The sequence below is a fragment of the Armigeres subalbatus genome, chromosome 3 (assembly GCF_024139115.2).
Source record: "Armigeres subalbatus isolate Guangzhou_Male chromosome 3, GZ_Asu_2, whole genome shotgun sequence".
Lineage (NCBI taxonomy): Eukaryota > Metazoa > Arthropoda > Insecta > Diptera > Culicidae > Armigeres > Armigeres subalbatus.
Window position 1 is genome coordinate 215,953,472 of NC_085141.1, and position 23,414 is coordinate 215,976,885.

The 23,414-nt window shown below is 40.9% G+C and overlaps 1 protein-coding gene across 5 annotated transcripts in view; it reads right to left on the reverse strand.

Annotated features, from left to right (window-relative positions):
• Positions 1-2,216: 2,216 nt before the first annotated feature.
• Positions 2,217-23,414, reverse strand: part of LOC134219625 (uncharacterized) — a 119,721-nt gene continuing 98,523 nt past the window's right edge. For all 5 annotated transcript variants that reach the window (XM_062698411.1, XM_062698412.1, XM_062698413.1 and 2 more), the window contains 2 exons: positions 6,726-6,985; positions 2,217-6,399 (listed from right to left, as the gene is read on the reverse strand). In XM_062698411.1, the coding sequence (XP_062554395.1) occupies positions 2,356-6,399; positions 6,726-6,985 (4,304 nt within the window). In that variant the 3' untranslated portion in view covers positions 2,217-2,355. The remainder of the gene's footprint in view (positions 6,400-6,725; positions 6,986-23,414) is intronic.

The window sequence follows — 23,414 nt, forward strand, 5'->3', positions numbered from 1 at the left end:
ACCCGATCGAATAGATATCGGTACAAGGAAACAAGAGCAGCCGAAAAACGAACCCACCGCAGAAAGAAGAAGGAGTATGAAGAACAAGTGATTAGCGAGGCGCAGGAAAAAATGGAGCAGAATGATATGCGGAGGTTTTATTAGACTGTCAATGGCGTGCAGAGAAAGATAGCGCTATATCCCGTCATGTGCAACGACCAAGAAGGGAATTTGCTGACAGATAAAACCGAAGTGGCTGCCAGGTGGAAGCAACACTTCGAGACTTTGTTGAATAGTGGAAGTGACGGTGTATCGATGAACAGAATAAATATTAGCGACGATAGACAGGCTGTGGAGTCGCCTACACTAGATGAGGTAAAAATGCTATTAGAGAGCTGAAGAACAATAAGACAGCGGGGAAGTACCAGCTCCCGGCTGAACTTCTCAAACATGGCAGTAAGCAGCTTTATGAAGTTCTGCACCATATTATGTCGAAAATATTAGAAGACGAGGAATTGCCAGCTAGCTGGTTGGACAGCCTCATTTGCCCTCTCTTCAAGAAAGGGCACAGACTGGAGTGCACCAATTACCGAAGGGAGCGGTTACAATAATCGAGTTTCAGACATAGTAATTAATTTCCACTCCGGGTGGCTTAATACTCTGAACATAGGCAATTAACTTTGAATTAACGAGCCTGAATGAAATTATCCCCACCCTGTGAGCTAGCAAGTTTCACGAGAGATGAAGGCAGGACAAACTATTTTTCAACATTTCTGGAGGAGATGGACAGCAGAACACTTACCAGAACTTCAGAACAGAGCAAAGTGGACGAAAGCAACACCAATGGCCGAAGGTGCTCTAGTTCTGCTGGCTGATCATGGTTCCCTGCCTTTCCAATGGCCCCTCGGTCGCGTTACAAAGTTGCACCCTGGAAAGGACAACATTTGCCGTGTCGTCACTGTGAAAACATGTAAGGGCGAGTACAAGCGTGCCATAACCGAGGTCTGTCTACTGCCTCTAGATAACGAGCCAAATTGAAAATAGTTCATCGCCGGGAGGATATTGGGAGCTAAACCAACCCATGCAGAATCCAGCTATTACCGTCACCCTTTTGCTGTGAACATTGAAATACACACTAGGGTGTTCCAAAAAAAATCGATGTTCGAAAAGTCATGGTGCTCAACCCTGATATGAAAGATATACCTGTCTGGATAATTTTTGTAGAACAAACCGAATTTCTAAAAAATCGTTTGGAGGTCGCGCCAGATCGATTTTTGAAAAATGAGCTTTTTTTAGGTGAGAAATCAAATATCGGGTCCTTTCACAATTTTTTGTCAGGGTCACCCATTCGTTTTATATTTTTTTATTTTTCTGTGGATCTTTGCCCATATTCTCCATGAATTAGTTTTTGGTAATATGCGTTTTTACAGTCTGCAGAGCTTTTTAAATATCGAAAAAAAAAACACATCTTTTTGACTAATTTTCGAAGTTACTTCATCCTCACACAAAAAATAATGTTTACTTATGCAGAAAAACTTAATACTACAAAGAGCTATTTATAAGGACTATTTTCATAAATAAAGATCCAAGAAATGTTGTTCTGGGGCTGAGATATTACAGTTTCAGTAAATAGTCAAAAAGTGTACAAATTCGGTACTTTTTCTTTACATGTTATAATTTCATCAAGATTACACCAATGTTTTAATTTAAATTAAAAACAATTTCCGAAAAGCTAGCATGGTAAAGCCCCAAACGCAATATAACGGAACGGCGACGGAAACGGCAAATTTGACAGAAAATATATGGGCTAACTGTCAAATTTTCCGTTTCCGTCGCCGTTCCGTTGTATTGCGTTTGGGGCTTAACTGTAGATAACAAGTTCTGGACTTATGGACAGTGTGGATAATCTAGCACATCCCCAAAACAATATTTTGTTCAACTTGTTTTGTTTTATACTGGGTAATACCACTTACAAACATTTGGGCCTGAAAGGGTTCAAAGGTATGGCCTACAACAGGACAGTGCATTTTTTTCCGTTTTTGTTAAACAGTATAGTTACTTCGGAGAAAAGTTAGCTAAGATCTCTAGTCTTCCAATGGTGATCACATCGCTGCATAATATTGACTTGAAAAAAAAGTTATGAGAGAAATACGCAACTAGGCCAACAGCCGGATACAATCCCCTAAGTAATTATGACATGGGATAAATTTCGAATGTATGAAAAATACGCTGAAAAATTGTTTAATACTTATTTAATTCTGGTTTCTGATTGAACTGCGTTTTCAATAGTGATGTCTTGATCTGGTAGGTATAATAATCTATACATAAAACACTTACTGATTATTTCGTCGGAACAAAAAAATAAATTACATCAATCTAGACCGTCTCTTTCTTGAAAGTGATTAACAGCTCATCATCCGATTCGGAAAAGTCTGTTGGTACGCGGGAATCCTTTTTAACCGAAGGTTTCGCTGGTGCGTTCACTTTCGAAGCTGGCCTCTTCCGATCTGGTCTCCAGTCATCGTCGTCGTCGTCGTCATCTTCATCGGAGAGGGTCGGAGAAACGGTTAGCTTCTTGCGCGGTCTGCCTCGTTTCCGGCTAGAACCGCTACCGCTTTGGCTGCTACTGGCGCTGTTGTTCCCTGCGGTGGCTTTGGCTATGAGATAGGCCTGTTCGCGGATTTCCTCTAATTGCAACTCGGACAGCTGTTGCAGCTCCAGAACCATAGTGGGGCGTGATGCTATAAAGTCTTTGCAAATAGTATAGATGGTTGGCCCGGATTCGCCATCCTGGTAGATTAAAGGCATTTCAATGGCTCGTTTGAACATGAGCTGGGACAGTTCCTCGTCGTTTACAACGCGAGCATAGTTGATGATGTCCTCGACGGACCCACACACGGTTTTGTAGGCATCCACTTTACTGAGGACCAAACCATTCGGAAACAGCATTTTGATTTTGAGGAACTGGCTTCTAAATTGGCTGAGATCTTTCAGCGAAAAGTCGTCATCACGAGCGTTGTGAAGGTGAATTTGGTGTTCGTTGAGCTGCTCCAAGTGCTTGAATTCCCGCTTGCAGTAACGACAATTGTATTGGGCGATGTGAGTTCTCATATGTTTCGCAATGTTGTATTCGTTGCTGAACATTTCCGAACAGCAGCTGCAAATGTAGCGAATTCGGACCGATTTTGAGGCCGGTGTGAAGCTGCTCGGTTCTCCAGCATAGGTGCAGACATCTAAATGATTTTCGTACTCGTAACGACTTTCGAAGGTAATCTTGCAGTGATTGCACGTGTAGAGAGTATTATTCTGCTCCAGCATTCTGTGCAGAAACTCGTCGTCCATGTAATCGCAAGGATCCTCGTTTTTGCTTGCGCTGTGATACATTTTGAAATGTTTCAGCAGATCGACTTTTTCTCCTGTAACGACGTAAGGACACTCGCCACATTTAAAAGCATTCTGATGGTCGACACAAACGAAGATCTGACCAACATGGTGGGTTGTGCAATGCGCTTTAATGTCAGAATAAGTCGAAAGCATGTCACAATAGAAGCAGCGAACTAGTTTGAACAATTTGTACATGAGGGGCTTCGTATTGGCTTTTTCTTTGTGAATCTGACTCCAGTGCTGCACAATATCGTCAATCAAATCGCACTGCATTTGACAGTAATTACAGACATACTTAACAAAGTAATCAAATCGCTTCCGCTTTTCCTTTTCGATAGCTGAATCATCAAACACGACCAGAGTTTGTTCCGGATGCTGTTTGAAGAAATGTTCCTGAGTGTCGTCTTCTTTAGCCGATGAAAACGAACATGACTCGATGCCACAGCTGAATCGTTTACCCTTTTCATTACCACTGGATTCCTTTCTTTGGCTGCTTTCTTTCGCCATATTTACTTCAACCACTTTGGGTGGCATCTCGTGGAACAACGATATAATAAGGATTTCGCTTTTCGGATGAGTATTCGCAAAATGTGCCTTGAAGGAATCGTTGTCGGATGATTTGTAGGAACAGTGAGAACATTTGAACTGCTTGTCGGTCAGTTTGTGATCCTTCACCATGTGTTCAATAATCGCTGCTCTGTTTGGGCGAATCGTTTCACAGAGGTCACATTGCCATTCCGGGGAATCAGGTACTACCGCTTCTCTTAGTATCAATACGGATCCCACGTTACCATGGTTCTGCTTGATGTGAGCCAAAACAAGCGTCTTCTCCTCACGAAAATATTCACAGTCGGATCGATTACATTTGTAGAGATTGTCACCATGCAGCTTCAAATGGTTTGCAATTTTGTCAATGCACATGAAACGTTCGCTGAGAGTGGCACTGCAGTGTGCGCATTTGTAGATTTTTTCGCTACGATGCGTCCGATACAGATGGGTCCGTAGATCAGAGAATACGGGTGGGCATTCAAACTTGCACAGCCCACACTGATACAGCTTTATCGGGTCAACCCGTTGAGGAATGGTATGACCCGTGGCCACTTCCCTGCTTGCGAAGATAAATTTCGGTGTTTCAACTACTTCAACTGATAAGGATTCTAGCTCCGGAAGTACCGCTAAACTCGCAGTAGACGATACCTCGTTGTGCTTCTCCAGATGACGCTTCAGATTCTTCCTGATCTTCGTTGTGTAGTCACAGCTTGCACAGAACATATCCTCGGCAAAGATTTCCTCCACCGGAAGTTGATCAACTTCACTCGGAGAGAATCTCTTTTTCTCACTCACTCCGTCCTCCTTCAAAATGTTGCTGACATAATCCTGCAGCTGCCCACTTGTCACATTCTGCGGACAAATAACCACCAGATCGTTGTGGATATCTCGCTTCTTAGGGTGTAGATAGGTCAAGATCACGTCCGTACTATTGTGATCGTGCTGCACATGCAGAATCATCATCTTCAGAAAGTGACTTTTCTTATCGCACAGGAAACACAAATACCGATGCCGCCCATGGGTTTTCACGTGTGTGATCAGTTCGTGAGCCGTCTTGTATCTGCCCGTGCAGTGATGGCAGTTGTAATATGAGAGATTGTGAAACTTCAACAGGTGCAGATTCAACTTAACCGGGTCGCTAAACCGGCTCTGACAGTCCTCCACCCCACAGATATTCAGCGCCGTCCCATAGAATCCGGTGCTTTCAATCATCTGGCTAACCTTCCGTTCCAATCGATCGAACTTGTCGATACTTCCTTTGAACAGGAAATCGATTCTAATCTGCGTTGTACTGGCAAACTTCTTCGACATCGGCGTCGGTTCATGTGGAAGCGGAACACTCGTCTGGACCGATGACGACGGAACGGGAGTGGTGGATTTGCTACGTGCCGATTGTGATTGCGAGTCGTCGGCCTCCAGTTCTACGCTTACGCCATTGCTGCTGTTCGACTGCGTGTCTGCTTCGGCAACCGTAGTAGAGTACATGTCGTTTTTGGGCTCAATTGGTGCGGCTGTATTTGTCGACGTGGTGGAACTGCTAACCATCTCTTGCAGTTGAGCAATCGGTGAAGGTGCTACCTGGGCGGCTGGCTTAGGGGTTGGACGTGGGGTAAGTACGGGTAACGCTGTTGCCGGAATCGACTGTACATTTGTGATTATCGGGGTAGTGCTTTTTACGGGAGGTGTAACCATTTTAGCAGTGATAGTTATACCGGGAATGTTCGGAATGGTGATCATTCCACTGGTGGAGGTTATGGCCATTATTGAGGTCGGCTTTGGCACGATCGTGGTGGCGGGCGGCACCGTAGGCAGTTCTGGCGGGAGTTGAGCAACACTTTGGACGCAGCTTATTACCGGCAAACCATCGTTGCGTTGGATAGCCGTTAAAGGTGGCATAGGCGCCATACCTTGAACACTGCTGATAACAGGAAGTGGGCCTGGATTTTGAGGCATGAAGTTCTGGACTCCACCTTGCACAGAACTTATCATCGGCATCTGTATGGGAGGAGCTGCAGATATCGATTTCGGTCCGGTAATATTGGTGCTTTGTGAAACAGTCATTTGTTGAGGTTTCGGCGCAATACGGACTGGCGCTGAGGTTGATGCAGGAGCTGTGGCTGCTGTCGGTGCAGGAGCAGGCGCTGGTTTTGCATTTTGAACTGGAATCGATATAATCAACGGACGGCCCGCCTCGTCCGTAATTTGAATCTGTATGTTCGATGCAGGTCCTTGTGGTGCTCCTGCTGTGGATGTTCCCGGCGGGGCAGGAGCAGGCGTAGCAATAGCATTCGACAGAATCTTGGTCACAGGCTGCTCGTTCCGTGTATACTCCATAGTTTGGTTGATCTGAATACTGATTGGTTTGTAGTTCAACTGTTCAGGAGTGTAGTTACACCTCTTGAACAAATCCGGCGATACCGTGCAGCTCATGGTTTTCAATTCCATCGACTCTATCTTATTAGGAGGGTAATCGACTCCATCTGCTCGCTGCAAAATAAGGGAAGGTAAATCTATTAAATACATTATAGGTCGTATACTGCCGTGAATCGCATATTTGATTCATATAGAAAACCCAGCAAAAAAAGACAGATATGAGATTCACGGCAGTATGTAAATAGGTTAAACATTTTGCTAATCCGAAAATTTCTCAGAAGAGACCGGGAATCGAACCTAGCCTCAGCCAGCATGGTCTAGCTTTGGAACCGCGCGTCTAACTGCTAGGCGAAGGATCGAGCCCTACATAGGTACACTAATCTCTTCTAATTATGAATGGATTGAAAGAAAAAAAAACTAAATATTTTGCATATACGAACCTTCTTATTGTACCGCACGCAGCAGTACAGTGGCTTGGAGCTGTGGGCGTTGCTGACATGCAGAGCCATCGTAGACTTCGTATTCGCGCCGAACAAGCAGTAGACGCATTCGTACAGCCCGATCGAGTGTAGCAGCAAATGCCGGGCCATGCTCTTCTTTTCGACGGTCATGTTGCACACCTGACAGTGGATCATCACTTCACCGTGTCCCATCAGATGGGTCATATACGCCGACAGGATGTAGAACGATTCCTTGCATACTGTGAAAGAATGATAATTGGGTTGTTTAACATGAGATTTTCTCATCTATAACATCTATTTATTTATTTATTTATTTAAGGTCTACATCAACAGACTACTTATGTCCTAATGATGGTAAAAAATATATAAGCATACATATCGCCAGAAAACTTTTAAAAAAATGGACACAAACACTAAAACAGCTATCTATTGCGATGAGAAAAATTCTTTGAATCTTCGACGCAGCGTCTGACGAGGCATGTTGAAGTCGAATAATGTAGAAACCCTATTACGAATATACGTTGTAATCCTTTGATACCTTCCGTTCATACTGTAGTTATTCCGACGAACTGGCATTCTTGACATAGCGTTATTTCAGGGTGCTGTTGTACAATAATATAAATGTGTTCAAAAATATCGCTAAAATCTATTCGGCATTTCTAAACGTCTACAACGAGTACAGCCCGAGCGGTATTACGGCGTTCTCTAAGCGGCTCCAGATCGATAAGCCGACAGCGGCTTCCATAACTTGGCAGGCATAAATGATCTCTCCACGGTAGTCTACGCAGTGCAAATCGTAGGAAGCGTCGTTGCACGGACTGAGTGCGTTCTGCACCGTTTGTATAATTGCACCGTTTCATTTTCCTTTCCGTTTGTATCCTGGATCCTTTTTTTGCTAGGCTGACCCAGGGATGCCAGATACAATTTATAAATGTCTGTGTTAATCTCAGTAAAATGTCTGTATTTGTCTGTATATGTCAGAGGTATACTGGAAATATATAAAACCATACATTTTGATATCATCGAATATCAAGGGTTCAATAATCTGAAATTCAAAATAAGTTTTCGTTTCATGAAATAATAAATAATGTGAAATAATTAAGAATGAATAACAAAAATAATTGTAATACATTTAGTTTACGTTAGCGATCCAGCTGAGATTCAGCGGCCACTCTCCATCTTTCGAGTCCCCCCGGATTCACAAAACGCCAATTTCAATTCTGCGTTTTCCGCCTTCGCCCTCTCAATCTCGCTCTCAACATTAATGAGTAATGGACAATCATCAGGTCTCGATATGGTTGGTTATTTCATCATCAAAAACTTTCCCAACTTCGCCAAAATCTGGTTCTGGGGTTGATCAACCAAGCATGGTCTGATCGAATCTTTTTGGACGAATGGCGGAAAAGCCTCGTTGTACCCATCCACAAAAACAACATTTCCTCTCGAGATGTCACAATGTACCGGTCTATTTCTCTGACATGAGGTGTTTTCAAAACCGTGGAAAGGTTTGTAAACAGCGGCTGTAAATTAGAAGTCGATATTAGGTTCGGCTTTCGCTAACAAGCGTTCCGCCCGGAACACGGCACGGGCACATACTTCGCATATCTGGAAGATGTACTGCACAACGCCTACAACGCGGATCTAGAACGTTCCCAAGGCCTCCATCAGGACTTCTAACAGTGGCAAGAATGGGGATTTTCCGGCAACCTCCTTGCTTTTGTCCGGAACTTGGTAGACTCTGACAACCAGCAAAAGCGTTCGAGGACACGTCCTCATTTCGCTGGTTGGGTGACTAACCCATCTCCAACAAAAAGATTGTGGAAGTTCTCGGAGTCTCCATTGATCGGAGACTCTCGTTCCTTTCGCACTTCCGCGAGCTCTAAGTAAATTGTCGGACCAGAGACAACGTGGTTCGGACTTTGTCTCATCCTCATCGAACCAACAACAGGAGGTCCTACAATTCCTACATTCGAGCCGCCTCAGAATTGTTACTCGCAACACCACCCCAGTCTGCCTGTGCCGAGGCTGGCGTTCTGCCTTTTTGCCACCGTGCGCTGGTGGCCATCTGCCGCTAGCAGGCTCGTTCGCTGCAGCCACTGCTGGAGAATACAAGATCCCTCTCCTAGCTGAAGGGAGCCGGAATAGACACACTACGACCTGCGGCGAATATAAATAGTTTGCAATTTCCGCAAGGGTGACAATTTCGTGGCTCTTAGAAGGTCCGTGGTTAAGCCACAGATATTTCCACAACTATGAACACAGGTTTACAGATGGGTGGAGTCGGGATTAGGGTCACTGGGACCGGTTTCACTATCTCGGACTGCCTCCCAGGTATGTGCAGTATTTTTTTTTTCTGAAGGAGCCACGGCGCCGCCATCTACCCGTTCAGGGAACCCATCCTCGTACTTTTAGACTCTGCCAGCGCCATCTCCACATTCCAGAGTGATAAGCCTAAGCACAACAGGATCCAAAGCATCTTAGCGAACATGCTTTCGAACATTACCTTCCCTTGGATCCTGGGGCAATGCGGAGTGCCTGGCGGATCTCCTTGCCGAAGTCGGACATCAGGGCCAACATTTTACGACATTGTCCCGTTTGGTGATGTCAAAACCTGCATGGAGGAAATCATTTGAGAAAACTGGAAAAAACTGGACAACTACATCCGTTTACCTCCGGAAAATTAAAGGGACCACATCGGCGTGACATAGGTTCCCTATTTTGAAGATCAGCAGATCATCTCCCGGCTCCGAATCGGACACAGGCGGCCCTTGCATAATTTCGACAGGAGCCCTTTCTGTACTATCTGCAATGTCTGTGACATTGGTAACTCTGTAGAGCATTTTGTCAGCGGATGCTTGTAAAATCAAGTGCTTCCATTCAAGTGTCCAAATTCACCTTCGAATTACTTATAAAATCTTTATGAAGATTGTACAATTATTTCAAAGAATATACATTTAAGCATATTCCAGGCTTACTTCAAGAATTCCGAACGAAAAATTCCGGGGTCCTCGGAAAAATTGGTTCGATTTTCTTTGGTGTTGTTCTCTCAGGATTCCCTACGTAATGTTTTCAGAAGCAACATTAGGTTTTAATTTATACTGGAATCATCATCGGAGATTCTCAGGTTTTCATGATTTTTCTGCTTCGGTTTTCCTCCAAAGATAAGAAATGTCTGTAAAAGTCTGTAAAATCAATCAAAAGTCTGTATAATGTCTGTAATCTGCATGATGTCTGTATGCAAGACCAAAAGTCTGTATAAATACAGACATGTCTGTATATCTGGCATCCCTGGGCTGACCATACGTACCGTATTAAACGTATTAACCGTATTAACTTATTAGGTTTTGGCTATAAACCATACCCCCCCTCCCCCAGAGACAAAATTTTTAGAAGAAATTTTTTTTTCGTAAAAAAATGTTCAGAAAACCCCCCCTACGCCACTGACCCTCGCAATACATTTTCAGAACTAACTCTCTCACATATATTTTTGTACAAACGCCAACCAAGTAGAATGCTTCCCGCAATATCTAAACTGCTAGAGAAGATCCTTTTATCGCAAATCTCTAGCTATCTTGAATCATCCAATACAACTCTCCTCGCTAAACATCAGTCAGCATACAGGAAGAATCATAGTACAAAGCTCAGAACCAAAGTAGTGCATGACATCTACGACGGCTTCGATAAGAACTTTTGCACTGTCATGGTGTTGATTGATTTTTCTGTAGCTTTCAACAGCGCTAACCATAGTAAACTGAAAGTCAAATTCGAACGTGAATTCGGTTTATCCATATCAGCTTGTAACCTTCTTGGATCTTTCCTCACCAACAGGAGCCAGGTGGTCAAAATAAGAAGCACCCTGTCTGTTGAACACAAACTCACCGATGATACTCCGCAAGGGTCCTGTCTCAGTGTACTACTTTTCTCGCTTTATATAAACGCAGTCTTCCGAATGTTCTTCAGTGCGAATATGACCTTTATGCCGACGATCTTCAGATCTATGTCACAGGTCAAGTTGACCAACTAGATTATCTGATTGCAAAGATCAACACCGATCTTAAGGCAATCGAACGCTGGGCAACTACTAACACTCTAGCCCCAAATCCCAAAAAAACACAAGCGATCATCTTTACCCGTGGAGTAATGAAGTAATAGTACCAGTAGAAAGTGTTAAGCTTAAGAATCTCGGCCTTCACATGGACAGACATCTGACATGGAGTTACCAAGTGAACGATGTGATAGCGAGAGTTGGTGATGTGATAAGACATTGCAAACGCTCCGGAGATTTTTTTCAGTTCTATCACTTGCAACTCGTCAAAAGCCTGCGCAGGCTGTAGTGGCACCGTTCTTCACATACGGCGATGTAATATATTTTTCCGGATTGAGCGCAGCATTGAAAAACCGAACCGTGATCTTCCTGAATACTACCACCACCGAATCTGCTGCTACATTTACAAGGGGTACTATCATCAATGTCATTTATTTTATACAGGTCCGGTTGAGCGTGCCTTTTGTTCGTATTAGTAGCCCATTAGACTGCTGACGTCAAACTCACACCAAATTTCATTCATGAGGTGTGAGATTGACGTCACCGTTCTTTGTTCCCGGCACCCGAGCCACCGCCGTCGTCGTGCGAAACGAACACTGTTACTGATTCCGACATTTCACGAACACGTTTGTGCAGTCTCGCCCGAACCTGTATAAAATCCATAACATTGTACTATCATAGCCTTCCGGAGTACATCATGCAACATTTGCAGCAAGGCCAAATACTACGCAGCCGCTCATTTATCATGCCTCCCCATTCATCACAACTGAGACGAAGTGTATTGATACATGGCATCTGCCTCTGGAATAACCTTCCCCTCGAAACGCGACTGAACCCAACCTTAAAAACGTTTAAAAATCCTTTCTAACTGTTTAGAATGTATTTAGTATGTCTTGAGAGACGAGTCGGAACTCCGAATGAAGTCAGGTTTTATTTAACGGTTTAAAAGTTTATTAAGCAAAACGTTCTTAACAGTACGGTGTTCAATGTAGGAATGAGCGTGGAAATTATTTTTCCTAACAAGTTACTTGTGTTGATATGTAGCTCCCATAACAACGTAACAGCGCTACGGCCGATTGATTATTGCGCCAACACCCCCTCTCAATCGGATAATCCGACACCTGGGCCCTGTAGCATAATCAGACTAATAATATTAGCTACAAGTTACAAGTTACAAGTCAACAAATTACAAGTACTTGTAATTTGCGTCGCATAATAATTTTTTTCCAACTAATAATATTAGTACTTGTATTATTAGTAAGGTTGAAATTACAAGTCCGTCAGGTTCATTTATCTGTCAAAATTCATCCGACAGTTCACTGTCAATGCGGAGGTAAACGATTTGTTTACGTTTGTTTGCAAATTTTTGGATAGAATATATGGTTTGACTGCGATAGGTATGCACGGAACACGAATTATTATCTCTGTAAATTTATTGATTCCGCGGTTTAAGCCGGCTTTGTGGTATTGGCAGTTTTAGCCAAGCCAATGTAATGCACACTGGAGTCGTTTTTACGTGGTCTTTGGGATTGACTTAAGTTTTAATTAGGGTGATTTGTAAGTTACGCGTACGTATAATTCATGATAAATCAAATCCCGATCACACTTAGTTTTTATTTCTGCAGCTCGGCAAAAATCCGCACAGCCGTAATAAAAAACAGCAAAATAAAAAACTGATATTTCAGCAGAAATGGTGTTGTTAGCTGATTTTCGGTAAAATATTTGCTGATTGTCAGCAATTTTGACAGAAATCTCGGCAAAAAACATGATTGCTGGGGCACGGCTGTGCGAATCTCGGTAAAAGGCCATTTTGCTGAGATCCCGGTAAAAAAAATTAAGTGTGTAGACTTGTTTGTTGTGTGCTTTTGAAACGGGTTTAATTTACGTGTATTATGAGACTTATGCAAGTTAGGATTTTGCTTCTAATTCGATTATGAAATTTGGACGATTTCTTTTTTAGTTCAAAATACTAACTGATGAGAATATCGCAATAAATTCTACTCAGAATTTAGGTAGTTTTTACGTTTTTCCTTTCTTTCCCATGATTGTTGTCAAAAATAAAGAAATATGCATGGTCTTAAATTGTTTATAGTACAATAATACAAATTTCAGTAAATTAATATATTCTCAATTTTGAGATAAATAAAGTCAACTTTGGGTACACTAAACTCAGCTTTGGTAATATGTTTTAAATGGATGAAACTAAACTACTAAGTGTTAGGAAACTCATTTTACTCAAAATGGGGTATTGGTACAAAGTACGGAGTTGACCTAAAACAACCCACTTTTGAGTAGTTTTGGGTTTCTGTGTACTGCATAATTGCTAATGATCTTTAGCGCTCCACCATTTGAATACTTGATGTCAGCACTTAAAGTACTTCTACTATATCCAAAGTCATTTGAAAATTTTCATAATTCTCAGTGTTATGCACTAAGCACAGTATTTCATTATATGGTAATTTGAATCAACTAGAATAATAGTTTCTTTCTCTGTTAAGTCGTTAAAAACAATTAAACGATGCATAATTACTTTGCACAGCTAAAATAATAAAATAAAAGCTACTTGTAAATTAAATTACAGCACCATTCATACTTGTAAAAGAAACTACAAGCCATCGCTAATAATTTCTACTTGTATTTTCTTTATGCAACAGTTACTTGTAAATTCCACTTATATTATTAGTGCGGTTTACTTGTAATATTAGTCTTGTGAATTCATACTTGTAGATTCATTATGCAACAGAAAAATACAAGTTACAAGCTACTCTACTAATATTATTAGTAAAATTTCGATTATGCTACAGGCCCCTGGGCACAGTTTCTTAAGATGTGTAGCGTCCACCAGTATGGTAAACAGATCCGCTAACTGGTCCTCGGTTCGCACATACTTCAATACTATTCGATCGTTCGCAATATGATCTCTAATAATGTGATGCTTGATATCTATGTGCTTTGATCGTTTGTTTTCGCAATTGTTTGCCATGCCTATCGCTCCTTGGTTATCCTCGTATATTGAGACTGGATCTGATGGCCGCTTCAGCTGGAGGTTTTCCATCACTCCTGAAGGCCAGATAGCTTCTGAGACAGCAGAACTAAGGGACACGTATTCTGCTTCACCTGCTTCTTACTCGACCATGACACAGCGTTACCGAATACCGTGAACCAATAACCGCTAACAGACTTCCTGTCTTCTGCATCCGATGCCCAGTCGGCGTCAGCATATCCGACCAACGGTTCAGCTGAGTTATCACGAACGTATTTCAGATGCTTCGCTTTCGTTCCTTTCAGGTATCGTACAACTCGCTTGAGGCACTGCCAATCAGTTATTGTTGGATTTCGTTGGAATCCGACGGGATAACACAGATCAGGTCTGGTGCACAGCATTATGTACATGATTGTACCCAGAAGCTCGCGGTACGGTTCCTTGCTTGTTTCATTATCTCGCGAAGCACGCAGGCTCTTATCCATAGGCGTCTTGGTAGGGTTACAATCCACCATATTGTAGCGCACCAACAGTTTTTCGATGTTCGCTCCCTGGCAAAGGCTCATTGAATTTTTAGTCCGGTCGTACTCCAGCTTCATACCCAAGAAACGATTGACTTCTCCGCAGTCTGTCATGGAAAACGTTGAACTTAATGCTTTCTTCAGTTTCTCTATCGTTTACAGCTTTCTCCCAGCTATTAGCAAATCGTCCACATAGAGTATGATGTAGACTTTATCTCCTGGTTGTATACGTACATAGAGGCAGTAATCATGTTGTGATCGCTGGAATCCCAAATTCAATAGACGGTTGTTGAACTTTTTGTTCCAGCACCTTGGAGATTGCTTCAATCCATACAGTGATTTGAACAAACGGCACACTGTATTGGGAGGAGCTGCGACGCCATCCGGAATCACCATGTATAATTCTTCTTTCAGCTCTCCATGCAGGAACGCTGTCTTGACGTCCATTTGATGGAAGTGGAATCCTTGCTGAACACCAGCTGCGAGTACAGTCCTAAGAGTGGCAAGTCTTGCAACTGGAGCAAACGTCTTGACGTCTCGAGCAATTGTAACTTTTTGAGTCACCGGGTCCAACACACGGTATCCATTGGGAGCATACCCAACCATTATCATCTCTTTACTAGTGGCATCTAACTTACGTCTTTTCTGCTTCGGGATCCAAACGAAACTCGTACAGCCGAACACACGAATTTTCTCCAGATCCGGTGTACGACCGAACCACATCTCAGCAGGAGTGACAACAGAAGGCAGCGCGCTTGTTGGACTTCGGTTCATCAAGTAAACGCACGCCAGAGCTGCTTCTGACCACGCTTCGGCGCTTTCGATTGAATGAGCACGGAGCGAACTTTCTCAATCAAGGGAGAGGTTCAACCGAACCTTGATTGAGAAAGTTCGCTCCGTGCTCATTCAATCGAAAGCGCTACACCATTTTGTTGGGGACTATAAGCAACCGTAGCCTCCAGTGGGATCCCTTTTTGCTTGTAGTACTCCATTTGAATTGCAGAACAGTACTCCGTTCCTTGATCCACAGTCATCCTTGAAATGGACTTCCCGAACATGGCCGTAACACTCGCTTCGAATTCTTTGAATTTCTCGAACACGCCAGACTTTCTCTTTAACAAGTAAATCATGGAGTGTAGTCATCGATGAAACTCACAAAGTATCGAGAACCATCCCATGCTGGTGGATGGTCCGCATACATCCGAGTGTATACGCTCCAACGGCCGGTTGGTCCTAATTCTCGTTCCATTAAACGGTTCTCGGCATTGCTTAGCTTGCACGCAGGTGTTATAAAAATCGATCTGACTTGATTTTTCATTCATGCCTTTCAGCATACCTTTCCTGGCTAATATGTCCAATCCATGTTGGCCAATATGTCCGAGTCGAAGGTGCCACAAGTTTCCAATTCCTACCTCACTATGGTTGGCTTGAACTTCTTGAAACGAGTTGATACGAGTTCATACAAATTTCCACGGAGGTGTCCAGTAGCCAACAGCTTTCCGTCCTTCTTCAACACTGCTACGTTCTCAAAAAAAATCTATACCTGCATTTGTCATTTTCTTGACCGACATGAGATTTTCACGTAATTCAGGAACGTTAAGCACGTTTTTGATGTTGAACGGTACGCCCTTGTTGCTCATTGCGTTAATTTCATCAATTTGACCAGCGATCATCGCTTCTCCTTCCTTGGGAACCTTGATCTCCACAGGATTTGACAAATTTTTCAGACTAGTGAATACTGTCTTGTCGCATACCAAGTGGTCACTGCGCCCGGAATCGAGCTTGAATACGATGTGTCCTGGCCTCTTCTCCGCAACATTTGCATCAGCCCAGAAACTCACGGCACTCTTCTTCGCTGAATTGGCTTCCCGTTGACGGCAATCTTTCTTCATATGTCCCCGGAGGCCACATCGATGGCACTTTCCGAGGAATTTTGAGAACTTCTTCTTTGAGTCACTGGTAAAAGCTGCAGACTTGTCTTCAACGGGATCACCTTGCCGATCGGATCGTTTGCGGCCAACAGACGTTACTTGACGAGATCCAAGTTCTTCCGCTACATTTTCCAAGGCCGTGACTAGAGGGTCAAAAGAGTTTGGCAACGTTAAAAATAGTTGCGATACCAGATCACTTGCAGCCAACGTCGCATCAGCGGTCTTTAATCTTCTTACCAGTCTAACAAATTCCAACAGATGTGTCCTCATATAGGCGCCTTCCTTCATCCTTAAACGAGCCAACTGCTTCCGAATGATTATTTGGCTTGCCACGGATTTCTTTACATATGCCGTCACTAAGCTGGCCCATATATCCTTAGTGGTCGTCTTCTCTCGAACGATTTCGAGACACTCGTCCGATAGATACCCCACCAGCAACGCTTTTGCAATCTGGTATTTCTCCTCGAACTTGGCTTTATCTTCTGCTGCTACCGGAGCCACTCCGGTCAAAACATCCGCAACGTCTTTCGCTTCGAGGTATACCTTCAATCGATAGCTCCAGTTTTGGAAATCTGCTCCACTTCTTCGTAATAACGGGATGTTGCAGGTCACATCTTTCGCGGTGGTGCCCATAACCTCTTGAGAGACGAGTCGGAACTCCGAATGAAGTCAGGTTTTATTTAACGGATTGAAAGTTTATTAAGCAAAACGTTCTTAACAGTACGGTGTTCAATGTAGGAATGAGCGTGGAAATTATTTTTCCTAACAAGTTACTTGTGTTGCTATGTAGATCCCATATCAACGTAACAGCGCTACGACCGATTGATTATTGCGCCAACAGTATGTATGTATTATGTATTTAGTATGTATTTCTGTATCCACTATATTCGCTTTAGTTTAAATTTCCATAGTTCAACATAGTTGCTTCCTTGACCTCACCTAAGCATTTGATGTAAAAGATTCACGTGATTATTCTCAATAAACTAATAATCCCAACCTGTTTTCACCTGCTCTTATAGCAACTGACAAGTGTAAGAAAACAAGCCATTTAGAAGCGATATTTCTGTTGACGGCTACTGTTAAGGTCACTCCTGACGGAATCCAAGATTAGAAGTGCTCGCGTTTTCGGAGGCACACCACTCGACACGGAACCAACGCACAACTGTCATTTTTATTATTTCACGCATGCTGCGACGCAGCAAAGCTAAATCAACAAAAATTACAGTTGTGCGCCGCCTCTGAATCGAGTGGTGGTCCTCCCGAAAACGCGAGCACTTTTAATCTTGGATTCCGTCAGGAGTGACCTTAAACGATTAGCAGCAGAGTAGCATCTATACAGATCGAGAAAATGTTGCCTAAAAACAATTTCAGCGATTGATGATGCATAAAAGTTAGCCAACAGAACATGCTGATAAATGTTTGAATAATGGTTGAAATAATGCTGAAAGCATAATTTTTAAGCTTATGTGCTAAAAGCAGCATGTAGGCCTCTTTCTAACGTTTATACAGCATGAATCCGAAAATAGCGTTAGCAAAATAACCTATAGGGTATGCGAAGAAGCACATCCATAATTTTCTTTGTTATTTACATATTTCAAAGTGACGGTGATGACAGAGCAGCGACCATTGAATCAGGAGATCAGGAGTTCGAATCTACACGTAAAAAAAATAACCTTATATGTTATGGCAGAAAACCATTCGAAAATACTTATACTCTTCATGATGCCACCTAATGAATGATCCAATATCAAAAAGCTAATAACATTCATAAGTTAATGAAAAGTATAAGTTTCGGAATGTATGTGACTAATGCGATGTATGATTTTTTTCTTATGCATATCATTAGGCGCCTGCTTTGGCAGAAAAGTATTAGAAATATTAATAATGAATAACATTAAATTTTTTTACGTGTAGGTAGCAACAAAATTGATATTGCAGTTTTCACCAAAAAAAACATTAAATAAACTACGAAATTTACTCTCCTATCAAATAAAATTTAATCAAATTGAATTCAATGGCTGTCTGTATAAAACTTATTTAACAGATTCAAAAAATCTGAATAAGCGCAATTGAAGTGAATTATATTACTAAATGGTTTAGTAAAGATTGCGAAAAAAATGTGTAACATGCTGTAAAGTAGTTATGCCGGCACGTCAAAAACAGCTGAATAGATTCGCTTGAAGCCGTATAAACGAGTTGAAATAACATTTACATTGACATTAAATGTTAGTTGCGAAGTTTCGATATCACCGATATATTGGAATGAATATATCGATTAGAGTGGGGCGCAGTTGTATGGAAAAACGCAAACTTCGTCTGATCAAGTGAGATCAAGGTTTTTCTGAATCGTTTTGGGACCCCAATCAACTGTGCAAAATATGGGCTCGATTGGTTGCGACCTCGCATGCCGCATCGCGTTTTAAATTTACATGGAGATTAGTATGGGAAAACTTACTTTTTCACATTTTTGCTATTAGCGGCTTCAATTTATCATCAATCACGTGACTCAATACGTTAGCATATAGTCTGGAAGATGCCAAAAGACTTTGCCGAAGAAGGTACGTAGCTGGAAGGTCTACAAAAAATGTTATTACGTTTCGAAAATTGATTGTTCAAACCATATGCAAGAAATCAATGTTTCTGCCAGCACTACCGACGACCTATGGTTATCGAAGGGCAAAACCCATCTTCCTTCTTGTCGGTTTTTTTTCTTTGTGAAATGATTCAGGATAGCTCCCATGAGCACTAAAAACCTATAAGAACAATTATTTTGAAATAACACTCAGTTAAATTATTGGTCTACGTAGTTCGGCAGTGCTGGCAAAATAAACGATTTTTTGCATATGGTTTGAACACTCAATCTTCGAAACGTTATAACTTTTTTCGTGGACGTTCCAGCAGCGTGCCTTCTTCAGCAAAGTTTTTCGGCATCCTTTGGGTTATACTTTAACGCAATGTGCCACTTGGTTTACGTTGAACTGAAACCTCTAGTAGTAGAAATGTAAAAATATACGTTCTCCCATACTAATTTCCATACAAAATTCAAACGCGATGCGGAAAGCGAGGAAGCAACCAATCGGTCCCAAATTCTGCACAGTTGTTCAGGACCCAGAATGGCTTCGAAAAACCTGCCTATAGTTTTCGGCATGATACTGATCTCACTATTTTCTGTTCATTCGAAAATCAACTGAAATTTCGAGAAATTTGCTGAAATTTCACTAACAATTTTTCTGTATTTCTCCTCGGATTAATCTGAATCCTATCAGACAGACAATTCTCTTTAGAATTTTAATATGAATTTTAAAGAAAATTCAAAATTTTCAATCCATTGAAATATTCCTAATAAGAAAAGAAATTCTTTCAAACTTTCACGAGATTTTCCCTTCAATTTCAAGTTCCCTTCGATTTATGCAAAAAAATCAAAATCATAAAAACCATAGAAATATTTTAAGGAAATTCTCTTTGATTACTACGCGACATGCTTTCGAATTTCGGAAGGAAATTTTCATGTTTTCCAATTCTTTTAAATTTTTATTGTTCCAAATCTCTTTCCAATTTCTAAAGTTAATTCACAGAGAAATAGACGTCTCACTTAGAACAAAATGTATTCAAAATCATCGTCACTGAAGTATTATAGACCAGCGGCATGACAGATGTTGCACAACGGCGAGTCAACGCAAAGTGTCGGGTTACCCAAAACCTCACACCATCCGCGCTACGATATAAATTTATTTAATACTACTTCATAACAACATAAGTAATCTACCAATGATTTTCAAAGTTTATGTTGCTACCTATGCACTATCTTATTTTAACACCAATGAACCTAATTATTCCCTGGCAAAAAGCTGTTTGAGAGCGTTTTTAAACGTAGTTAGGCTTTTATCTTTTTGGAACTAGGCGGTATGTTATTCCAGTTTTGGATTGCACGATGAGGAAAGGAATTTTTCAAATAATTTGAATTACTTCTAGGAACAGTTAATAAGCAAGTGAGAGCAGATTGTGCATAAGTAAAAAAAATCACGTAAGTAAATTGGGGGACTTTGCAGAATCTTATGAGTTTGAATGAATATTCTCAATTGAAGATGGTTGGCATAACTACATCCGAGTATCTTGTTCCTGTAGCCAGATATATGATCATATTTCCTAAGATCGAAAGCATATCTGGTGACTGCGTTGAAAGCTTGACTCAATTTGTTTTGGTTTTTTTCGATACAAGTCCGAAGAGGACATCACCATAGTCGAATAAAGGAACTATGAGCGACCTAGTCAGTTGAACTCTAATGTGTTGTGGCGTGCAATGTCTCAGCACAGCAAGAGAATGAAGAATGTTATATATTCTGCTGCATATAGAATTGGTTTGAGCTACCCAGTTTAAGTGACAATCCATAATTATTCCAAGATTTTTAACTACGTTTGTGTATTCAATGACATTATTTCCAACAATTATCAATGGTGTATTTTGCACATTAGTACGTTTTGTTCTAAAGACGATCGATTGGGTTTTTTAGCATTTAGAATTAACCCATTTTGGCTACACCAATTTAGGATGAGGTTAATTTTTCTTATAATTTAATAAAGATGGAATTGACAAAACGATTAAGAACTTGGTAAGTCATTGATAAACATTGAAAAGAGAAGTGGACCTAGAATAGATCCTTGTGGTACACCGCATGGAGTGGAGATTCTATCTGACTGCACATTGTTAAAATCAACATATTAATTCCGATCAGATAAGTAGGATCGTATTAAATTTACCGAATACGTGTCCATTTTGAAGCTTTGCCTTAGTTTGCTAAGATGATCAATTGAATCAAAAACTTTGCTAAGGTCCAATAAAACCATAACAGATATCATTTTGTTATCTAAAGCTTCTCTAATATCATTTTCTATCTTAATGAGGGCAGTTACTGTACTACACGTTTTCCGATAACCTGACTGAAGGGGGCAGCATAAATTATTCTGTTGTATGTAATGATTCAGCTGCTTCGATATAATCGACTCAAAGATTTTTGAAAGAGCACAAAGTATGCTTATAGGACGATAATCTTTTTCAGTTAAGGGGCTATCAATCTTGCCAATTGGAATGATTTTCGCTATTTTCCAATCCATGGGAAATTCAGAAATTGTAATGCAGCAGTTAAATATATCAGTAATGTATGGTAGAATTACACATAAAGATCCTTTCAAAATATTCAATGGAAAAAGAGGTCTACCCCAACAGCATCACAAGAAGATAATACAAATTGCGACAGAACATCATCGTTCGTTATATCGCGGAAGGAGAAATTGGCATGCGGTTCAACAGTGTCTTCATTTTGATTGAATGTAGAAGGAACAAAGTGTGATACAAATAAACTGTTCAACGGTATTGCTGTAACGTCTCCTCCACCTACCCTGGTGTTGGTTTGTTTCAGTCCAAGTCTGTTAATATTTCTCCAAAGCTGTTTAGCAGGTAAGTCAACATTCAGCTGTGAGATGAAATACTCACGTTTTGCTCGTTTGACCTCCACATTGGCTAAGTTGCGAAGACGGGTAAAATTCGTCCACTTCTGAGAGTTGTTCTTATCACGTTTCCAACATTCGTATGCATCTGAGCCAGGCCTGGGAATTGTCGCGTTTGTCAGTGACACCTGACAAGATACATAAAAACATGGTCAGTCAAGAAAAACTTGTCAACTTCCAGTTTTCCGTCGCACGACTGGATCCCCACGACCAGATGACAACTTTTTCCAACCGCGACAATTTGCTTTTGTTGTAGGGTATCTGTTCCCATATTAATAACAGCCCGTATATTAATCCCAACCGTCGATAAACCAAATAAAAAATCAATTTATTTACAATTTCTCACATCGTATGTACACAATAATGGATGGAACACATTCTTGAATGTTTGGAATATTATTCAAGATTTTGTTTGAGTAATGTTTTAATTCAAAAGAAATAAATTATTAAAAGATAAAATTAGAAAGCACTTTTATTTGCATTTTCCTACCTTTGAACTGATGGTTTGATGCACTGATCGATTGCTACTAGCAGATTCATCTGTTTTCACGCCGTTGTTTTCCACTCAATTTCGGGCTAAAACAATTCTATCTCTTCAAAATTCACTTCACAGCACATAAAGCACATCACATTTTCACTATGAATATAATTATATTTTAAAAACCAACGCGATTTCCTATAGTTTGATATAGGTTTCTTTCGAACAACGTCTCAATTATCCTTGTCCGTATTCCAAACTGTTTACATGGCTGGCAGTATCTGCAAGGGTTGCCGACCAACATTTTTGTTTAAAAAATGCTTGAATGAACTTTCATTGTGAAATTCAACTCTTATGTTTGTAAAATAAATTATATCGAAAAGATAAATTATGACAAACACAAAATTGAACTGATAAGATGGAAAACTGCAACAAAAACAGCAATTTTGTAATTATATTTCAACTCAAATACAAAATATTGAAGAATTCGGCATCACTGCAATCATATCGTTACGTATACACACAAGTAATAGTGGATTAACTGTTTTTGAATGTTATTGAAATAGGTGCATGGCGGTGATGATGTTTTTTAGCTAAATACTTCTATAATGTGATGAAAATTTCATTTTTAAAGTTACCAAATTGTTTTCAATTAAAAATTACATGAGCCGAGCATAATCATTCACATGTTTCTTTATTATTGGGTGAGAAATCAATGCATTTCATATGCGCATTGCCTTATTGTTATTGATATAGGAACAGATACCCTATGTCTTGTTAGAGCACACATCTGCGACAAAAGTGTGACAACGCATACACTTTCGGCTCTGTACACGACACAACATTGGTCCCGAAAGTAAGTTATGTCGCATCTTCTGGTTGTCCATCTGCGTGGAGAAGCAATAGCAGCGGACAAATTTGAAATATCATACCGAAAAGAGCACTTTATAATTATTTTTTTTTTGTTCTCTTGACAGATTTTCTGTTTAGAAATAAGAAATTTTATTCAATTTTTGCGTTGTTACGTACATAATAATACATAAACAAAAAAACAAGTGTCTCTTGTATAGAGAAAGATCCTCCAGTGTCGAATAACTGAGCTATTTAACGCAACGCAAGTTTGCTCGCTTTTCACGCGGTTTATGGAGTTTTTGTGCTTTTCAAGCGGGTTTTGGATTAATGCGTTTTTTAACCGATTTTGTTCA